At 44.8% G+C, this 22,676-nt stretch overlaps 1 protein-coding gene across 3 annotated transcripts in view; it reads right to left on the reverse strand.

Moving 5' to 3' along the window:
- Positions 1-3,502: 3,502 nt before the first annotated feature.
- LOC129547736 (3'-5' RNA nuclease TATDN2-like) overlaps positions 3,503-22,676 on the reverse strand; it is a 31,453-nt gene continuing 12,279 nt past the window's right edge. Inside the window, exons 5-6 of one of the 3 annotated variants that reach the window (XM_088831636.1) lie at positions 7,205-8,775; positions 3,503-6,783 (exon numbers count right to left, since the gene is read on the reverse strand). In XM_088831636.1, coding sequence (XP_088687762.1) covers positions 6,652-6,783; positions 7,205-7,462 — 390 coding nt within the window. In that variant the 5' untranslated portion in view covers positions 7,463-8,775 and the 3' untranslated portion in view covers positions 3,503-6,651. Of the gene's footprint in view, positions 6,784-7,204; positions 8,776-9,926; positions 11,634-12,344; positions 12,541-15,367; positions 16,754-22,676 lie in introns of those variants that run through there. The other 2 variants (XM_088831635.1, XR_016036150.1) reach the window with 2 other exon arrangements.

Genomic DNA, 22,676 nt, shown 5'->3' on the forward strand with positions numbered 1-22,676 from the left:
TTACATGAATTTAGTGTAATTTCAGTTAATTTTCACAAAAAAACCCACTTAAGAGGGAGAAAACTGAAGTCCAGAGGCATTAAGTCTCAAGGTCACAGAGCAAACAAGTCTCTGACTCACCCAGAGCTATGGGCTTAGGCCACACTCTGGCACACTCAGCTGCTTCCCGCAACTCAGCTGCATACTCGGTGGCCGACGCCACCACCTGACCCACTGCCTAAGGTCCCAGGGGTTCCTTTTGTTTCTGTTTCTCATTTTCCTTCACAATACATGGGGTCAGCTTGGAGAGGGCTGAGGACAATTTCAAGTCAATAACTGGCAGAAAAAATGATCACAGGGAACACACTTGCAAATACATAGCATTTCTAACCTGGTCCCACGTCAACCTGCTCAGACCTGCTCCTGCACACGTCCCTTCTTGACACCACTAACTCCGGCTCTCTGAAGCTGGTGTACTCATCCCCAGGCTGAGCAAGGTATCTGCCACAGGGGAGAAAACACCCTCCTTTAAAAAAAGACTTAAAAAGAAAACAAACTTTTGTGTTTTATAACTAATACACCAGGTACATTAGCATAATAGCACATGAACTTAACCTCTCACACGCTGACAGGGGTGAAAGACACGCTCTTACACTGGCGTACAGACACAACAGTGGAGACTGAAACTTAGTCACCTCCCTTTAGTCTGAGTCCACGTCCACACAGCATTGACAGATTAGCAAGCAAGGGGACTGCCTGGCCACAAACCAATGGCTCTCCTGCCATCTCGGAAACTTCACTCAAGCACCGCACACTTCAGTGGACACTGGCCTGGATCTTACAGAAATCACTGATGCAAAAATGAAAACACTTGATATCTTCAGGACAGTCCATCCAAATGCAAAAGGATACACTTTCTTCTTAAGTACACATGGAACATTCTCCAGGGTAGACCACATCTTGGGTCACAAACCAAACCTCAGTAAATTTAAGGAAATTGAAATCATATCAAGCATCTTATCTGACCACAACACTATGAGACTAGATATCAATTACAAGAAAAAAACTGCAAAAAACACAAACACATGGAGATTAAACAACACGTTTCTAAATAACAAACAGGTTACTGAAGAAATCTAAAGGGACATCAAAAAATTTCTAGAAACAAATGACAATGAAAACAGGACAACTCAAAACCTATGGGATGCAGCAAAAGCAGGTCTAAGAGGGAAGTTTACAGCAATACAATCCTACCTCAAGAAACAAGAAAAACATCGAGCAGACAACCTAACTTTACACCTAAAACAACTGGAAAAAGAATAACAAAAAAAAAAAAAAATTGGTAGAAGGAAAGAAATCATAAAAGTCAGAGAAGAAATAATTGAAAAAAGAAATGAAAGAAACAATGATAAAGATTAATAAAACTAAAAGCTGGTTCTTTGAGGAGATTAACAAAATTGACAAACCTTTAGCCAGACTCATCACAAAAAAGAGAAGAATCAAATCAGCAAAATTAGAAATGAAAAAGGAGAGGTTACAACAGAAAGTGCAGAAATACAAAGGATTATGAGACTGTTATGAACAACTATATGGCAATAAAATGGATAACCTGGAGGAAATGAACAGATTCTTAGAAAAGTTCAATCTTCCACGACTAAACCAGGAAGAAATAGAAATTATGAACAACCCAGCTATCAGCACTGAAATTGAAGCTGTGATCAAAAATCTCCCAAAAAAACAAAAGCCCAGGACCAGACGGCTTCAGGAGAATGCTATCAAACGTTTAGAGAAGAGCTAATGACTATCCTTCTAAAATTCTTTCAAACAGTTGCAGAGGAAGGAACACTTCCAAACTCATTCTATGAGGCCACCATCATCTTGATGCCAAAACCAGACACAGACAACATAAGAAAAGAAAACTCCAGGCCAATGTCCCTGATGAACATACATGCAAAAATACTGAACAAAATTTTAGCAAACAGAACTCGGCAACACATCAAAAAGCTCATACACCATGATCAAGTTGGGTTTATTCCAGGGATGCAAGGATTCTTCCATATATGCAAATCAATCAATGTGATACACCATATTAACAAACTGAAAGGTAAAAACCATATGATAATCTGAATAGATGCAGAAAAAGCCTTTGACAAAATTCAGCACCCATTTATGATTAAAAGTCTTAAAAAAAATGGGCATAGAAGGAACCTACCTCAACACAGTAAAGGCCATATATGATGAGCCTACAGAAAACATTATTCTCAATGGTGAAAAACTGAAAGCATTCCCCCTAAGGTCACAAGGGTGTCCACTTTCGCCACTGTTATTCAACATAGTTCTGGAAGTCCAAGCTACAGCAATCAGAGAAGAAAAAGAAATAAAAGGAATCCAGATTGGAAAAGAAGTAAAGCTCTCACTGTTTGCAGATGACATAAAACTGTACATAGAAAACCCTAAAGACAGTATCAGAAAATTACTAGAGCTAATCAGTGAATTTAGCAAAGTTGCAGGATACAAAATCAATACTCAGAAATCACTTGCATTTCTATATACTAACAATGAAAAATCAGAAGGAGAAATTAAGAAGTCAATCCCATTCACCATTGCAACAAAAAAGAATTAAATATCTAGGAATAAACTTACATAAAAAGACAAAAGAACTGTATACAGAAATTATAAAACACCAATGAAATAAAGACAACAGAAATAGGTGGAACATATTCCATGTTCCTGGGTAAGAAGAATCAATATTGTGAAAATGACTATACTACCAAATGCAATATACAGATTCAATGCAATCCCTATCAAATTACCAAAGGCACTTTTCACAGAACTAGAACAAAAAATTTCACAATTCATATGGAAACACAGAAAACCCTGAATAGCCAAAGTAGTCTTGAGAAACAAGAATGGAGCTGGAGGAATTAACCTTCCTGACTTCAGATTATACTACAAAGCTACAGTCATCAAGACAGTATGGTACTGGCACAAAAACAGAAATACAGAGTCAATGGAACAAGATAGAAAGCCCAGAAATAAACCCATGCACCTGTGGGTACCTTATTTTTAACAAAAGAGGCAAGAATATACAATAGGGCAAAGACAGCCTCTTCAATAAATTGTGCTGGGGAAACTGGACAGCTGCATGTAAAAGAATGAAATTTGGACACTTCCTAACACCATACACAAAGATAAACTCAAAATGGACTAAAAATCTAAATGTAAGACCAGAAACTATAAAACTCTTAGAGGAAAACATACGCAGAACACTCGATGACATAAATCAAAGCAAGATCCTCCTAGAGAAATGGAAATAAAAACAAAAGTAAACAAGTGGGACCTGATTAAACTTAAAACCTTTTGCAGAGCAAAGAAAACTATAAGCAAGGTGAAAAGGCAACCCTCAGAATGGGAGAAAATAATAGCAAATGAAACAACTGACAAAGGATTATTTCCAAAATATATAAGTAACTCATACAACTCAATACCAGAAAAACAAACAACCCAATCAAAAAGTGGGAAAAAGACCTAAACAGACATTTCTCCAAAGAAGACATACAGATGGCTAACAAGCACATGAAAAGATGCTCAACATCACTCATTATTAGAGAAATGCAAATCAAAACTACAGTGAGATATCACCTCACACTGGTCCAAATGGCCATCATCAAAAAGACAACAAATAATTAATGCTGGAGAGGGTGTGGAGAAAAGGGAACGCTCTTGCACTGTTGGTGGGAATGTAAATTGATGCAGCCACTATGGAAGACGATATAGATATTCCTTAAAAAACTAGGAATAAAACTACCATATGACCCAGCAATCCCACTCCTAGGCATATACCCCGAGGAAACCAAAACTGAAAAAGACACATGTATCCCATTGCTCAATGCAGCACAATATTTACAATAGCTAGAACATGGAAGCAACCTAGATGTCCATCGACAAACGAATGGATAAAGAAGTGGTGGTACATACACACAATGGAATATTACTCGGCCATAAAAAGGAACACACTTGAGTCAGTTCTAATGAAGTGGATGAACCTCGAACCTATTCTACAGAGTGAAGTGAGTCAGAAAGAGAAAGACAAATATCATATTCTAACGCAGATATACGGAATCTGGAAAAATGGTCCTGAAGAATTTATTTACAGGGCAGCAGTGGAGAAACAGACATAGAGAATAGACTCATGGACGTGGGGAGAGGGGAGGAGAGGGTGAGATGTGTGGAGAGAGTAACATGGAAACTTACATTACCATGTGTAAAATAGACAGCCAACACGAATTTGCTGTGTGGCTCGGGAAACTCAAAGAGGGGCTCTGTGTCAAACTAGAGGGGTGGGATGGGGAGGGAGATGGGAGGGAGGTTCAAGGGGGAGGGGATATATGTATACCTATGGCTGATCCATGTTGAGGTTTGACACAAAACAACAAGATTCTTTAAAGCAATTATCCTTCAATAAAAAATAAATTAATTAGAAACAAAACAAAGATGAAAATGCTTGCATTACTAAGCACTTGGAGAAGAGCTTGATCACTGTGGTTCCCAAACATAACACAGAGAGACGTGAAACCTCAGAAAGGCCGAGAGCAGATTTCCAGGGACGCAGAGGCTGTCGCTGTGTCAGGTGGATGCAGCTGCCATGTGTTTGGCTGCGGCTGAGTGAAGAACGTACCAGAAACACACAAACCAGCGACTGTGTGTCCGAGAGGAGGCCTCCGCAAATTTCTACTTTGTTCGCTGTTCCTGGAACGGAGCCTCCCTTCTGGCAAGTTCACTTCTGGCTTGAGCACTTGTGTCCAAGGATACCTTAGGGCAGCACTGGAAGAGGGGAGGAAATTCTGTTTCACGGCTCACAGCCAGTTTGCCCAGAGGCATCAGAGCTCACAATCCAAAGCCCAACTGAGTTACCGCTGCCGCCCTTGGGCAGTTTTTCTTCCTCCTATTGCACCGCTCTGGAACAAAGAAGGTGTCTTTCATGGCCAAGAAGCACAAGCTATCTGGGTGTTCCCAGGCAGTAAACTGAGAGTTAAAGCTCAAAGGCAGCAGAACTTTCTTTTTAAAACAACATTCATTTATTTAGCTGACACTTTGTTGCAACACACGGTATCCTCATCACGTCAAGCAGGATCTTCTGCTGCACTGCACAGACTCTCCTCAGCTGTGAGGAGCGTGCTCCAAAGCACGCGGGCTTCAGTAGTTCCAGCACACGGGCTCAGGAGTTGTGGCACGGGGGAGCTGCTCTACAGCATGTGGGACCTTAGATCCCCAACCAAGGATCGAACCCGGGCCTCCTGCCACAGGAACATGGAGTCTTAGCCACTGGACCACTAGGCAAGTCCAGCAGCAGAACTTTGAAGAAGGGACCGGGAATGCTTGTTTCCTGTGCTAAGGCACATACAGATTCAAGAATGCCTCCAGACCTTTGGATTCTTGAGCAAGTCAACGACTAAACCATTGGTAACACTCTGAGTAAGATACACAAACGTGGAGGCCATGGGAGGTCCATCACTGTATTTTCAGAAAGGGGTGGTCAAAGGGGGTGAGGGGACAGAGATACAGAGGCACTCCGGCAGCACAGCAAAAACAATCCAGTCAGCCACACGAAAACCAGATCAGAGCCAACGCCAACCGGCTTTCATGCCCACACAGGTCATGTTGCACTGTTTAACAGGAGCGAGGAGCCTAAACCTGGAGACACAAGTGTGCGGCCCTGTGTGCTTTACTCTGGCGGGAAGCCTGCGGTGGCGCAGAGACCTCCCCTGGAGCGTCACTCTTCATCCTGGCACGCAGGCCCAGTTGGTTTTTCCTGGCAGGCTTCTGTCCTGGGGGACCTGTGAGCGGGAGCACCTTCCCTGAGGTCCTCTTGCTCAAGCAGGCTTCCCTCAGGTCCCCCAGTCTGTCAGGAGCTCCCTCGGCCAGGACGTGCCCTGGATGATGAGCACCCATTGGCCCCACTGAATCGATGGCAGTGGAGCCAGTGAGGCCAGCAGCTGACGTCCTTCTGCCAGTGCTGACCGGGAGCTGACATGGTAACACTGAGGATCGGACCGAAGGGTCATCCAGGGAAATGAGGGCTCCTTCACCACCTGAGTGGTCTCCGGCAAACGTCCCCCAGAGCAGAGTTCCACCAGGGCGGTGTGTTTAGAGTGGAGAAACCAGGAACCACGCGACACACCCCCACGCGCTTAGCTGAGAAGGGCTGTGACTTTATCCACAGACCACTCAGCCACCAGCTGCAGAGCCGCGCGCTGGTGAGCCAGCTCGCCACATCCTCACGTCCTCCCCTCCTCTTCTTCTGGGGCCCTGGACCCCCGCAGCCAGGAAGGCAGCACGCACCCCTCGCCCGCCCCCCAACCCCGCCAGCCTGAACGGGGAGCGCCCACCGAGGTCTCAGGAAGCACCCCATCTGTTGCGCTCTCACACACCCTCGAGGGGGACAGCAGGCCGAGCTCCCACGGCCTCCCTCTCGTCAGGCCGCTGGTCGGGGAAGAGACGGGGATGAGGGTCAGCCTCAAGGTCACTCAAGACACGCCAGGCTCACTGCTCAGCCTCTGTTTACGTGCTCTCCATTTCAAACACAGAGCCCAATTTTGTCTTGGAATTTAAAACCTAGGCAATGTGACCTTCGTCACCTTTTCTGGGAGACTCCTGATGGCACGTCTGGGCTTAGAGGAGGCAGGCGTTCTCACAGAGAGTGGCCAGGGTGTGGCTGAGCGACAGGACCTTGACCCTGGCGATCTCTTGAACTGTGTGCAAGGCCAGGCCGGGGTGGGCGCACTGGCGGACGCTCCTGGGAACCTGGAAGACACCAAGCCTTCGGACACCGCTGCACCTTCTGGGCAAGACCATCACGTCCAACCCCCTCCCCGGCCCTCCCCCAACAGGGCCTCTCTGACACTGTGTAGATGCCCCTCTGTCTGCAGGTGCAGAGAGTCCCCGTCACGGGAGCGCCCGTTAGCAGGGTCCCATGGGTCCCTGGATGACCCTTAACAGGGTGGGGCTCTGCACCGCCTGGAACAGAGCTGGCTATGCTTCAGTTTCTAGGTCCCCCAGACTCTGATTCTGAAAAGCAGCAAAGAAGCGGCATCTACACAGCCAAGGTGTGGGGGCGGGGCACCTGGAAAGGTACTGTGGCCCGGGTCCTACCGGCCCCAGTGGTGACCGCCCGCCTCCCACCCTCTCCCCTCAGAGCCTCAGCTCAGCCTGAAGACGGCCCTACCTGTCGTGGCAGGAAATAGGGGGCGTCGCTTTCCATGCCGATCCTCTCCAGCGGAATCTCTCTCACAGCCTGCCGGCTCCCCTGGGCGGAGGAGCAGGTCAGGACGGCCGTGAAGCCCACGGACGTGTTGGGAGAGTGCTCCAGCAGGGGCTCGATGACCGGTAGCTGCCGGCGAAGCAGTGCCTGCGGGAAGGACACTTCCAGGTCAGGGCTCCCTCCTAACCTGCTCTGTAGAGCCCCGACTTCCTCCAAACCCATCACCTTGTTTACGGGACTGCCGGTGGGTAAATTCTCACAGAAAGGTCACATCCCAAGTAAGGACTCACCATCCACACGGTCAGGGGCAGAGTAGACAACCCGAGTCCCTCTGGATCGCAACGACAGCATGGAAAGGCTACGTCCACGTGGTCAAGTGAACAAGGAAACAGAAAGCTGAACATGGGGGGCTGGGCTGCAGGTGAATTTTCTTCTCTGAACTGACATCTGTCCACACTCTTAGTACAACACACGTCAGCCCACAAGGGCTGAGTGAGTGCCCACACCTCGTGTCTCTGGTAGAGGCTCCACTCAGAGGCAACACTCCCCCGGCCTGGGGCCTCTGTAGGCAGGCGTCGAGTGGCCAGACAGCCCCACACGCTTCGGCCACCTGTCATGACCTGGCCTGGGATCTAGACTCCCTGCTTTCTCAGTTAACCCGTTCCACCCCTCCTGAAAGCGCCAGCGGGCATCACTCCTAACCTTCCTGCAGCCAGACGCGGCTAAGGGCCCCTCCTCCGGCTCCCAGGGCACCCTGTGCCCACCTCAGCCCCACATCCTTGGGACAGGGACCAGCTGACCGTCTCTCACAGCTCCTCCAGGGCCCCTCCTCCCCAAGCCTAGCCCACACCTAAAACAGGCACACGATGCAGGGGTCGGTGACTTTACCAAACTAAAGAACCCCTAAGTACCATTGAGAGAAGACATATCCTAGACTTTAAGGAGGGAAAGGGGGAAGGATGAGTTTTTTCAATTCAAAGGAGAAGAGAAATTTTCTTGTCAGGTGCCCTGAAGGCAGGCTCTCCCAGGATCAACAGTTCTCATCTCTGGTAACCGAGCCCCCATTTCAGCCTGCTTCACTGCATGGCTCCAGTCCATGGGGTCACAAAGAGTCAGACACCACTGAGCAACTAACACTTTCCCTTTGTCACATTTTCACGGGATGGGGATCACAATGATTTAGGGGATCAGCTCAAACCAAATGAGGTTGCCATTTTTTTAGATTAAAAAAACAATCAAATACCAGAAATTTTGTATGGATCAAGCTGATAGTTAATCTTGGGAAAAGATTCTATATAAAGATGTGATATTATCAGTGCTCTCCTCGTTCAGCTTCTTCTTCCCAGGAACATCCTAGACCGAAGGGCCTGCTTACTTCCCTCGCCTGCTGAAGTTCGAGGCTCTCATCTGTGACTCTTGTAGTCTGGAGGTGCCCATTTCTTCATGATTTGTAGCAGATCATCCTCCGCATCTTGGCAATGGATCACCAAGGGCTTCCTTAGAGACATGGCCTGCTGCAGCTGCCTCCAGAATACCTGGGAGGAGACAGGTATTCTGACTGTGGGTCAGGGTCAGGCCTGTGGGTCAGGGTCGCTCTGGTTACCCCCAGAGCAGCCAGTGCAGTGGGCAACCCCCACTGTGTCCAATTCTTTGTTCTTCAACTTTATAATGCATGAAAATGAAAGTCTCTCAGTCATGTCTGACTCTTTTCCATCCCATGGCCTATACAGTCCATGGAATTCTCCAGCCCAGAATACTGGAGTGGGTAGCCTTTCCCTTCTCCCAGGGATCAAACCCAGGTCTCCCGCATTGCAGGCAGAATAATAATAGCTAACACTGTGTGCTTCCTAGGTGGTGGTGATGGTGGTGCTGATGCTTTAGTCACTAAGTCATGTCCCACTCTTGCGACCCCATGGACTGTAGCCCGCCAGGATCCTCTGTCCATGGGAATCTCCAGGCAAGAATACTGGAGTGGGTTGCCACTTCCTTCTCCAGGGGATCTTCCTGACCCAGGGACAGAACCCAGGTCTCCCGCATTGCAGGCGGATTCTTTACCAGCTGAGCCACCAGGGAAGCCCTCCTAGGTGGCAGCAGTATTTAAATGTATTATAACGTGCAATGCTCACAAGCACCCTAGGGGCATTCCTGCCCTTAGCCCATCCTGCAAAGAAACCGAGGTTCCAAACAAGGTCGCCTAACTTGCAGCTGGTGAGCTCCAGCACCACGATTCAAACCTGAGCCCAGGCTGTGCTCATAGCAGCCACTGGGCAATGGGCATCTGGGGCTCCAGGGGCAGGGCGGCACTCATCACTACACGGTAAGTGTCCTCCCCTTCACTGCCCCCTCCTCTACCCCCACTCCCAAGAGGTAATGCATCGCCTTGCACACCTTTTCCTACACAAAACGCTGCCATATGTACACACATCTGCACAATGCCAGCCTCTGGGAAGGTGCTCGAGTGCGTGTGGAAAGAATACTACATATATTTCCTCCAACTTGCTTTCCTAACCAAAATCAGATCTTCTTCTAGGTGGATACCTACATTTAAAAACAGTTCCAGTTACTTTAAGAATCTTCAGTAGTAAAATATACAAGTTGCTAATAATTTTAATGAAAAAATAGGGCTAGAATTTATTCTTTCCTTTAACAAGGTCAATTTAGAAAAAAAGAACAAAAATACTAATTCATTTATAAACAAATTATGTCACCTTCAACTTAATGTTTCCATAAATTTTCTTCAATTGTGGAATATAATTCATATTTAAACTATACATCAAATAATAAGATCCCTTGGGTAATTTGAGTCAGGTGGTGTTCACCTGAATCACATTCAGGTCCAACACTTACACTACCTCTCCTCAGAACAGTGGCAATGAGCCAATACCAATTCTGACGTAACTCATGTCGAATCTGTGATTTCAACTGAGGGAAAGTGACCCTGGGAACCAAGAGCATAGACTGCTTGCCAAGGACTGTAAAGACAAGCTAGATCCAGTTTCTAGAGCTGGCTGGAACCCTCCAACACATTCACCCTCCCTGGGCCCCTCCAGAGGCAGGAGGTAGCAAGGGAGTCTAATTTCAACATTAAATCTTTGCTTCTAAAAAACTGTCCCTTCAGTAATCAAACTAGTATAGCCTTGAGGTGGAATATTACATAGCTTTTAAAAAGCCTATTTTTCAAAGCATATTTAATGAAGCAGGAACACTTTCACAGTAGAAGAAAGGTTCACGACTACTACTTTCTCTTTTTAATTTTCCTAAATTCTTTTCTAAAAAGCATGCAGAGACAGCCCACGTGTCCCTGATTCTATGACAGGTGTTTGAAAGACATGCCTCCAATTGTCCCTTGCATTTCTCCAAGGCACAACATTAAAAATATGAATTTAAAAACACATCTGAATTTCAAAACTGTTAAAAAGGAGGAATTGTTAAGGGACAGAAACTGTGGCTGGGCCAGAGAATTTGTCCTCCCCAGGAAGCCAGCTGAAGAAGCACAGGAGTAAATGAAGCTCACTGGGCGGGAAAGGTCTCATGATGGTCATGGTCACCACCTTTGATGTAACAGGAAATGATCTTCTATACACATCAGTGTACTTTTCAAATATTCTGCAACGGGCACACTAAGATCAGAATAAAAATATATTGCTTCATTAATCAAACAAAACATGCTGCTTCCCAAGAAGGAATGGAGGTTTTGCCACTGGTACCGTGAGCTGCGAGGGTCACTTCGGGCCCGTCCCCATCTTCTTACACAATGAAGCTGAGAGGCAGGAAGCAGCGTGTGAAGCCTGTGACCAGTGACAACTAGGGGTCTGGATAAGAGCGATGACATCCTTAGAGATTCTACACTCGTTACTTTCCAAGGCAGAGAGACCCTGATGTTACAGCGAGGAAATGAGGAGCTAATGCTTTAAGCAAGCCCCTGAGGACGACGTCCCCCTGTGCTACCCCGGGACGGGCGTGGAGCGCTTCTGGCAGTAATCCAAGCCCATCCCCCGAACGCCACAGCTCTGGGGTGCCTGAAGCCCTGCAGATTTCTTTCCTGCCTCTCATCGTAGCAGTGGGCACAACGGGGGTGACAGCCAGAGGCCCTCCACACCAGGTCCTCTTTCAGCAAGTCCTCCCAGAGGCCGTCGGCCAGTGTGCGAGCATCACAGAAGTCAGAGATGCAGCCCTGAAACTCCTTCGGGAAGGAGCTGCTATAGATCTTTCTGAACCCAGCGAAGGTCCCCTGGAAGGACAGCTTGGCAAAGAGTGTGTCCAGGTGACCGTGGGTGTTGATGAAACCCTCCAGCCTGGGCTCCTGACAGCGCCTGGGCAGGCGGCTCGATGTGGCTCCGCCACGTGGCCACACGCCCTCCCAGAATGCTCTTTCCTCCTTCGCCCTGTTAGTCTGCAGAAAATAAGAGAGACAGAAGGTTACCGCCTTTCTGTGTGACGACAGCCTCCTGTGCGCGGTCACCTGCAGAACACAAGCCCTGGCAGCTTTTACGGCTGTGATGACGGCTTTGCACTCATGCCTTAGTGCACTCTTTCCCCTGGTTCCCTTATTCACAGAAAGCGGGCCAGACGACAGCCAGGCACGGTACCACGTGCCATCCCCGAGAGAGAGGCTGTGCCTGCACGCCCTTCCTGAAGAGTCCCTTTTGGAAAAAAGCTGCTCACCAGAACACATGGGCAGGAGAAAGGGGCGACAGGGGGTGAGAAGGTTGGATGGCATCACCGACTCAATGGACCTGAGTTTGAGCGGGCTCTGGGAGACAGTGAAGGACAGGGAGGCCTGGCGTGCTGCAGTCCATGGGGTCGCAAAGAGTCGGACACGACTTAGCGACTGAACACCACCATGAACACACGGTGTTGGGGAGGGGAGGGCATGTCGGAGAAAAGCAGCGGCCAGTGCTGCTAACGACACATCTCACACACTCACAACACGCTGCCACGCGCTTGTAGCGGTGTTAGGCTATGTTCACAAATTCTCTGACATCAGTCTCCATTGAAAGGTGGGCTTTGTGGCCCCTTCCCTTGAACCTGGGCAAACCTGTACTGTCACTGACAGCAGAGCAGGGACACTGCAGCTTCTGGGGCCAGGGCGGAAGGGCCTCACCTTTGCCCCGGCTTCTCTCCACTTGATCCTCTGAGGGTGGTCGACCACCATGGAACGTCTGAGTACCCACGACCACATGCTGGAGAGGGCGCACCACTGCCTCACGTGTCCAGCAGTGACTGAGCAGTGCGGATGGCCAGGCTTGCCAGAAGCTGAACGCAGCTCAGGTTGTGAACTCCTTACTGCAAAATTCAGACTTAAACCGAAGAAAGTGGGAAAAACCATGAGACCATTCAGGTATGACCTAAGTCAAATCCCTTATGATTATACAGTGGAAGTGAGAAATAGATTCAAGGGATTAGATCTGATAGAGTGCCTGAAGAACTATGGATGGAAGTTCGAGACACTGTACAGGAGGCAGTGATCAAGACCATCTCCAAGAAAAAAAAAAATGCAAAAAGCAAAATGGCTGTCTGAGGAGGCCTTACGAATAGATGAGAAAAGAAGAGAAGCAAAAGGCAAAGGAGAAAAGGAAAGATACACCCATCTGAATGCGGAGTTCCAAAGAACAGCAAGGAGACGTAAGAAAGCCCTCCTCAGTGATCAGTGCAAAGAAACAGAGGAAAACAACAGAATGGGAAAGACTGGAGATCTCTTCAAGAAAAGTAGAGACACAAAGGGAACATTTCATGCAAAGATGGGCACCATAAAGGACAGAAACAGAATGGACCTAACAGAAGCAGAAGCTATTAGGAAGAGGTGACAAGAATACACAGAAGAACTGTACAAAAAAGATCCTCATGACCCAGATAACCATGATGGTGTGACCACTTACATAGAACCAGACATCTTGAAGTGTGAAGTCAAGTGGGCCTTAGGAAGCATTGCTATTAACAAAGCTAGTGGAGGTGATGGAATTCCAGCTGAGCTATTTCAAATCCTAAAAGATGATGCTGTGAAAGTGCTGCATTCAATATGCCCCAAAATTTGGAAAACTCAGCAGTTTTCATTCCAATCCCAAAGAAAGGTAATGCTAAAGAATGTTCAAGCTACTGCACGACTGTACTCATCTCACACGCTAGCAAAGTAATGCTCAAAATTCTTCAAGCCAGGCTTCAACAGTATGTAAACCAAGAACTTCCAGATGTTCAAGCTGGATTCAGAAAAGGCAGAGAAACCAGAGATCAAACTGCCAACATTCGCTGGATCACAGATAAAGCAAGAGAGTTCCAGAAAAACATCTGCTTCATTGATTATGTTACAGCCTTTGACTGTATGGATCACAATAAAATGTGTAAAATTCTTCAAGAGATGGGAGTACCAGACCACCGGACCTGCCTCCTGAGAAATTTGTATGCAGATCAAGAAGCAACAAGCGGAAGCAGACATGGAACAATGGTCTGGTTCCAAATTGGGAAAAGAGTATGTCAAGGTTGTATATTGACACTCTGCATATTTAGCTTACATGCAGAGTACATCATGCAAAATGCTGGGCTGGATGAAGCACAAGCTGGAATCAAGACTGCCAGAAGAAATATCAATAACCTCAGATATGCAGATGACACCACCCTTATGGCAGAAAGTGAAGAGGAACTAAAGAGCTTCTTGCTGAAGGTCAAACACACAGTAAAAAAGCTGGCTTAAAACTCAACATTTGAAAAACGAAGATCTGGCATCTGAAGATCCCACCACTTCGTGGCAAACAGATGAGAAAACAATGGAAATAGTGGCAGAGTTTATCTTCTTGGGCTCCACATCACTGAAGATGGTGACTGCAGTCACAAAGTTAAAAGACGCTTGCTCCTTGGAAGAAAAGCTATGACCAACCTAGACTGTGTATTAAAAAGCAGAGACATGACTTTGCTGACAAAGGTCCGTCTAGTCTGTTATGGTTTTTCCAGTAGTCATGTATGGATGTGAGAGCTGGAACATAAAGAAGGCCGAGCACCACAGAACTGATGCTTTTGAACTATGATGTTGGAGAAGACTCTTGAGAGTCCCTTGGACTGCAAGGAGATAAAACCAGTTCATCCTAAAGGAAATCAGTCCTGAATATTCATTGGAAGGACTGATGCTAAAGCTGAAACTCCAATACTTTGGCCACCTGATGCCAAGAGCTGACTCATTAGAAAAGATCCTGATGCTGGGAAAGAGTGAAGGCAGGAGGAGAAGGGGACGACAGAGGATGAGATGGTTGGATGGCATAATGAGTTTGAGCAAGCTCTGCAGGATGCTGAAGGACAGGGAAGCCTGGCGTGCTGCAGTCCACGGGGTCGCAAAGAGTTGAACACAACTGAGTGACTGAACAGCAACAGCAAGCCTTACCAGACTTTCAGACTGAGGCCCACCTGATAACTGAATGGAACCAGAGAGCCCCCTCTCCCTCCACCAAGCAAGACCTGCTCAGGCTAGCTCGATCGGACTTCCTGACACAAAATTGAGAGCAAAAAAAATTGTATATCACTGGGTAGCAATAATAACTGAACAACTAAACACTGCATTTAATCAATTTAGCCCTGCTAGATCCTAAGTCCACAAAGTCAAGAACTTCTCTTCACTGATGTCTCCTAAACACCTAGAACAGTGTCTGGGAATATAATAAGTGCCGTGAATACTGTATTTTAATTTCTGCATGTGTTTCCAGTCGTGTCAGACTCTTTGCAACCTTTGGGACTGCAGCCCACCAGGCTCCTCTATCCATGGGATTCTCCAGGAAGGAATACGGTGTGGGTTGCCATGCCTTTCTCCAGAGGATCTTTTGGATCCAGGGATCAAACCCACATCTCTCACTTCTCCTGCACTGGCAAGATATTCTTACCACTAATGCCCCCTGGGGTATTTGAATTAATTTGTAGAATAAATGGTGCAATGATTCCTGAATGGAGCTTCACATCAGAACCACTGGGGGCCTTTTTTATGACCCTCCCCACCCTGAGACACTGTGATTAAGAAGGTCCAGGGAAGGGCCAAGGAATCTGTACTTAAATCTCCATGTAATTTTGATACAGAGCAGGTTTGAGAAATACACTTAACCCAGATTTCACTTCATACAAACACAACTCCGCTAAAGTATCCCTGTTTATTTTCCTTAATGCAGGCACCTGTATCTGCCGGCACCAGATGACGTGACCAAGAGGCCTTAAGGAAGTTCTTCTAGTATTTTCATAAGCAAATACAATCTGTATAACAAACATTTCACTATGAAAGAACATTATGGATCAATTGACTACCTCCTTAAAAGGAACAAAAGGTTTATTTCTATGGTCTACTCTAGTTTTCCATGCATATAGGTCTCTAATAGGCTATACCCCGATACAAAATAAAAAGTTTAAGTCTGAAAAAAACCCGTAGTTGACACACAGTGTTGCATTTGAGATGCATAACGTAATTTCCTGTGAGCGACATAGTTTATAGAGAATGAAATAAATTTGTTTTCATTACGTTTTCCAGGCAATTCCAGGGTGAAACCAGGGTTATGCAAGAGGGCTCTCAGATATTTTTGTGGTGTGAGACTTCAGTTCAGCCTTTGGTTCAAGGAAAGGTAACAGAGTCTGCGTGGGTGGGTCAGGTCAGTGCAAAGCACATGGCCCAGTGCTGCAGCCTAAGTGGCTGACTGTGAGAGGGAAGGGCATATGAAAGCAGGGAAGCAGAATATCACGTTTTGGTCTCCATGGAGGAGCTCGTGTCTTCATGCATCTGCCAGGTGGCAAAGGATAGGGGAGAGTGGCCTTTCTGCATCTCCAGGGCCTCCTGTCTCTGCATGTGCAGGGAGCTGGTTAAGAAAAATAACGCTGAGTAGAGTTCCATGTGCTATACAACAGGTCTTTGCTGGTTATCCATTTTCAACCACATATGCAGACCGACACACAGAATGTGTGAAGGAGGTCAGAGGTGACAGCAGTATTTCAAACTCACTGTGTCATCTCTGTGGCAAGCCTGGAGTGAAAAGCACGGCTTTAAATCTTGCCCCTCAAACTTTAACATGCATACAAAGCATTCCAGCACCCAAGGAAGAAACTTTGAGTCTGCAGGTTTGGTGTGGAGCTTGTGAATTGCAGTCTTGCCCTGGACCCGCAGGTTGAGTTCGCCAGTGCTCTGGCACCCTCTGGTGGACACCTGCTGCAACAACAACCCTCAGCCCTTCGGCCTGCCTCCATCCCTTTCCCCGGGCAACCGCACTGGTCTATCACAATCTTACCTTAAGATTTAATTTTTTATTCAGAAACATTGGACTAGACCAAAGGTCACCTGAAATGGACTATTTCTAATCACATGCAGAAAAACTAAGTGACACGAGAGAAAATGTTCTTTTATGGTGGCTGAAGAGATGTGCTGTGCTGTTAGTCGCTCAGTCGTGTCTGACCCCAGGGACGGTACCCCGCCAGGCTCCTCTGTCCATGGGGTTCTCCAGGCAAGAACACTGGAGTGGGTCACCACGCCCTCCTCCAGGGATCTTCCCAAACCAGGGACTGTTGAAGAGATGGGGAGAGTACAATTACTTCAGCGATTAGTTCAACTCTCACTTTGATGGCAGAACACTGACCTGTGTTCATACTTTGCTAATGTTCCAGAAAGAACTACTTATAAGATCAATTTACATTGGAATCGCAGCTTTCCCTCTTTAAGACCTAGTGACTTTGCATGAGTTTATTCTCCCCTCAAGCACTGTTTTTGCAGAAGCACTAGTCACTCAGTCATGCCAGACTCTGCAATATCTCCTCTGTCCATGGAATTCTCCAAGAAAGAATAATACTGGGGTGGGTAGCCATTCCCTTCTCCAGGGGATCTTCCCAAACCAAGGCTCAAACCCAGGTCTCCTGCACTGAGGCAGATTCTTTACCGTCTGAGCCAACAAGGAAGCCATTTTACAAAATGGAGATAAGAAAATCCACTTGCATAACTTTTAGAGTTAAATGAGATAAAATGTCAAGGATGGTACTGATCAATAGAATTTAATGAAAATCTACACCCTTTCCTTTTTCTCCTTTCTCAAAGCAGGTGTTCATTCTTTGCAAACTTCATACTCTTTTCTCTCCAGGGACATCACAACTCCTGATACACAAGAAACAAAAAATTTTTGTGGACTGATTCTCTCATCCATTATTCCAGCTGAGACATTCATCAATTTCTATCCACGTCGGTGAGACAGCCTCTGTTCTCCTCTGTGACTGCTCTGTCTCTCTTAACTACAGTGTCCTCTGCAAAGATGCTAGTTGCCTGGGTGTGGAGTATTACGAGATTTTATTTTTTAATATTATCTTGTAGTTATTACTCTCTTGTTGGCTTGTCCCATTTCTTTGTACCCTCCAATTTCAGTACAATGATTTAACAAATAATTAGATAAATAATCTTTTGATTAACATACTATTGAGTCATAATAGATCTCACAGAAAATGCCAATCTTTAGGTACAGTTGAGCAATGTTTTATCTATGTTCTTTCAAGAGGTAAACATCATAGTTTCCTAAAATGCAAATAAAAACCAGAAAATTCACTTTCTTGATCACTTCACGAGAGTTTAGAATTTTTTGCTAAAACTACAAGGTCAGGGAGTGGAATGACAAAAAAATATACACTGTCACAGTCATGTTTTCATTTCTTTTGGATGACACTAAATCAGAGTTTGGAATTATTGATGTATATTGAATTTTATGCAGCTTACTTTACAGGCAAAAATTGTGAATATAACTCCTTTTCAACAGACACAAAATCTAACAGTAAACTACCCAAAGGGGTGGAAAATTTATATTGCTTCTTTTAACAGATGTAGTAATAAACTATGACTTATGAGAACAAGACTACACTGAGAAATTAAAAGAAATAAAACACTGGGAACCAATGAAAACAACACCAAATATAGTCAGAAAAATAGAAAACATATCAACTTTATACCTCTGCAATTAAATAAATATTTATATATGTAGGGAATAACTACTTCAGCAGAAAACTCTTAACTAAAAAGAATAATGTTTCATAAAATAAATACATAGCAAAGTGCATCTAAGATACACAAATAAGCATTTTAAATCAGGCTAATAGGTCTTGTCCAAGCACAGGGAAATAATTTTGCCATCTAAAAGCACTAGGGTTGTTGACTAAGATTTGACTCAAGTGGGATCTAAAGGAAACTTTCCCATGGTGTCTAATTTATCAAATTCAAGTCATTAAGGTATTTATTTCAGAAGTATTTATCTCATTCTATGAAGAATTATTTAAAGAATCTCATTGTTTCTGCCTTTCATTAAATTTAGGTATCAGTATATCTGCAGTCCTAGGGATATAAACATAAAACATGTTGACATCCTTATGGTTTGGGATAGCTATTAATGTTTTTTTGTTTGTTTGTCTGAGAAGAACCGATTTATTTTCAAATTGATATGAAATCAAATAACTTTATCTTGTTTTTATGTCTTTTATAAAGTTGATTAAGGACAATGGAATACACAGTTACATTGCAAGAATAGATATGACCATAAAGAATGACAAAAGCATTAGTTTAAGATTGATTCTTTTTAAAAATTTTGTAGTAACAAAAAGAGAGTGGAGGACAGGGGAGCCTGGCATGCTGCAGTCCAAAGGGTTGCAAAGAGCTGGACATGACTTAGCGACTGAACAAGAAGAAATATATTGTAGGGCATGTATTACCATCCTTGTAAAAGCTGTGAGAAACTATGAATGAGTAAATCTACATTTGTTAGCTAATGGTATGATACAACCATTTATCAAGATGAAAATGAAGTCCATATACATTCAAAATCTAGTCGTTATCATTAGCATCAAGAGAAACTATAGACCCCAAATGAAGTCCTGACGGCAACACTCCTAAAATAAGAACATCTGAAGTGCTATTACAAACCCATTTGATGTTCACTTTAATTGCCACAATGCTGATGAATATACTCTGTATTCAAACACACGTCACAAGTACTACTATAGCAGTTTCAATACAGTCAATATAATTCAGCCTTAGTTAAGAACAAGTAAATGGATGTTTAAAATTGCATGTTACCAGGAAAGAGGGGGAGAAAATCAATTACAGCAAACATTAGCTCCTTAAAACAGCAAATTAAAGATTTATATTAAATCATGTTCCGTCCCACTTAGGTACAGGGCTCAAACCCAGGTCTCCTGCATTGCTGGCAGATTCTTTACCATCTAAGCCACCAGGAAAGCCCCATGACACATATAGAACAGAATAATGCAGGGAAACTTGATATATCAACCACTCCGTTTTGTGGTCTCAGCTGATTTCTACTGATTAATTAGCCTGGAAAGAAGAATTGGGATGCGAAAAACGACTCAGAAGGGGAGGCTGAAATTCACTTTACAATAGTCTATGAAAAGGATTTTAAAATATCACTATGCCACGATATTTGAGCTGAAGGGACAGGTAGTTACGTATGCCATTTTATTTCAATTGGTCAGACAAGTTCTACTGTTCCCTTTAACCTTGTCCTACATGCAGGACTGACACCTTAAAATCCAACATGAGAGACCTCATGCCATGAACTCAAGATGGCATTTCTCAATGTACGGGTCACAGAGTGACCCCTGGATGTCTGTGAAAAGCAAACATTCCTGGGCCTCAACCAAGTTCTACCAAGTCAGAATCACAGTAATGAGCACTGTGACAAGCAACATGCAAATTCTGACCTACGCACTTGCTTAAAAACAACTGCCCGGGGAATTCTCTGGTTATCCAGCTGTTAAGAATCCTCCTTTCAGTGCAGTGGACTTGAGTTCGATCCCTGGTCAGGGAACTCAGATCTCACACGCCACAGAGCAGCTAAGCCCCAGAGCCTCAACTACGGAGTCCAAAGATCCCACATGACACAAGGGAGACGGCACAGGCTCGATGCAGACAAATAAACGTTTAAACAGACAAACAAACAAAGAGCGCTGAGCTCTGTCTCCATCCCGTGTGCTGTTTATTTACCTGCAGACAGTCTTGGAATCCTTTCATCTGCCAAAGACGGGAATTAGAAACGAGTAACTCAAAGGGCATTACCTGAAAGTTCACAAGGAGCTCTGATAAACTTTTGCCCAAAACAACTACTAGAAGCACAGACACAGACAAACACACACACACAGAAAATTGAAAAAAAGTCTATAGAAACAGTGGAATTTTTTAAAATTATACATTCTTAGCTTCCTTTCCCAGAAAACCAAGTGGTTGTATTTTACTTTCAGAGCAGCCTGCACTTTGCAGACTGGACTCTTAAGGTAATTAACCACACCTACTGGACTGTTTTTTTTTTTTTCTTCTGTGTATTCTTGCCACCTTTTCTTAATATCTTCTGCTTCTATTAGGTCCATTCCATTGCTGTCCTTTATTGTGCCCATCTTTGCATGCAATGTTCCCTTGGTATCTCGAGTTTTCTTGACGAGATCTCTAGTCTTTCCCATTCTATCGTTTTCCTCTGTTTCTTTGTTTTCTTACCTCTTCTTGCTATTCTTTGGAACTCTGCATTCAGGTGGGTATATCTTTCCTTTTCGCCTTTGCCTTTGGCTTCTCTTCTTTTCTAAGCTATTTGTAAGGCCTCCTCAGACAACAATTTTGCCTCTCTGCATTTCTTTTTCTTGGGGAAGTCTTGATCACTGCTTCCTGTACAATGTCACAAACCTCCGTCCATAGTTCTTCAAGCACTCTATCAGATCTAATCCCTTGAATCTATTTGTAACTTCCACTGTATAATCATAAGGAATTTGATTTAGGTCATATCTGAATGGTCTAGTGGTTTTCCCTACTTTCTTCAATTTAAGTCCGAATTTGGCAGTAAGGAGTTCATGATCTGAGCCACAGTCAGCTCCCAGTCTTGTTTTTGCTGACTATAGAGCGCTTCTCCATCTTTGGCTGCAAAGAATATAATCAATCTGATTTCGGTGTTGACCGTCTGGTGATGTCCATGTGTAGAGTCTTCTCTTGTGTTGTTGAAAGAGGGTGTTTGCTATGACCAATGTATTCTTTTGGCAAACCTCATTAGCCTTTGCCCTGCTTAATTTTGTACTCCAAGGCCAAATTTTCCTATTACTCCAGGTATCTCTTGCTTCCTACTTTTGCATTTCAGTCCCCTATGATGAAAAGGAAATCACTACAAACAAAGCTCGTGGAGGTGATGGAATTCCAGTTGAGCTATTTCAAATCCTAAAAGATGAAGCTGTTAAAGTGCTGCACTCAATATGCCACCAAATTTGGAAAACTCAGCAGTGGCCACAGGACTGGAAAGGTCAGTTTTCATTTCAATTCCAAAGAAAGGCAAAGTCAAAGAATGTTTAAACTACTTCACAATTGCACTCATCTCACACGCTAGCAAACTAATGCTCAAAATTCTCCAAGCCAGACTTCAACAGTACATGAACCGTGAACTTCCAGATGTTCAACCTGGATTTAGAAAAGGCAAGAGGAACCAGAGAACAAATTGCCAACATCTGTTGGATCATTGAAAAAGCAAGAGATGTTTTCCAGAAAAACATCTACTTCTGCTTTATTGACTATGCCAAAGCCTTTGACTGTGTATCACAACAAATTGTGGAAAATTCTTCAAGAGATTGGAATACCAGACCACCTTACCTGCCTCCTGAGAAATCTGAACACAGGTCAAGAAGCAATAGTTAGAACTGGACATGGAACAACAGGCTGGTTTCAAATCGGGAAAGGGGTGCATCAAGGCTGTATATTGTTACCCTGCTCATTTAACTTATATGTAGAGTACATCATACGAAATGCCAGGCTGGATGAAGCACAAACTGTAATCAAGATTGCCAGGAGAAACGTCATAACCTCAGATATGCAGATGACACCACCCTTATGGCAGAAAGAGAAGAACTAAAGAGCCTCTTGATGAAAGTGAAACAGGAGACTGAAAAAGTTGACTTAAAACTCAACATTCAGAAAACGAAGATCATGGCATTCGGTCCCATCACTTCATGGCAAATAGACGGGGAAACAGTGATAGACTTTATTTTTGGGGACTCCAAAATCACTGCAGATGGTGACTGCGGCCATGAAATTAAAAGACGCTTGCTCCTTGGAAGAAAAGCTACGACCAACCCAGAGAGCATGCTAAAAAGTAGAGACATTACTTTACTGACAAAGGTCCGTCTAGTCAAAGCTATGGTTTTTTTCTAGTAGTCATGTATGGCTGTGAGAGTTGGACTATAAAGAAAGCTGAGCACCGAAGTATTAATGCTTTTGAGCTGTGATGTTGGAGAAGACTCTTGAGAGTCCCTTGGACTGCAACGAGATCCAATGAGTCCATCCTAAAGGAAATCAGACCTGGCTATTCATTGGAAGGACAGATGCTGAAGCTGAAACTCCAATACTTTGGCCACCTGATACAAAGAACGGACTCATTGGAAAAGACCCTGATGCCAGGGAAAGATTGAAAGCAGG

This window comes from Moschus berezovskii, chromosome 24 (genome assembly GCF_049115385.1).
Source record: "Moschus berezovskii isolate FMDL1 chromosome 24, NW_MosBer_1.0, whole genome shotgun sequence".
In the NCBI taxonomy this organism is placed as follows: domain Eukaryota; kingdom Metazoa; phylum Chordata; class Mammalia; order Artiodactyla; family Moschidae; genus Moschus; species Moschus berezovskii.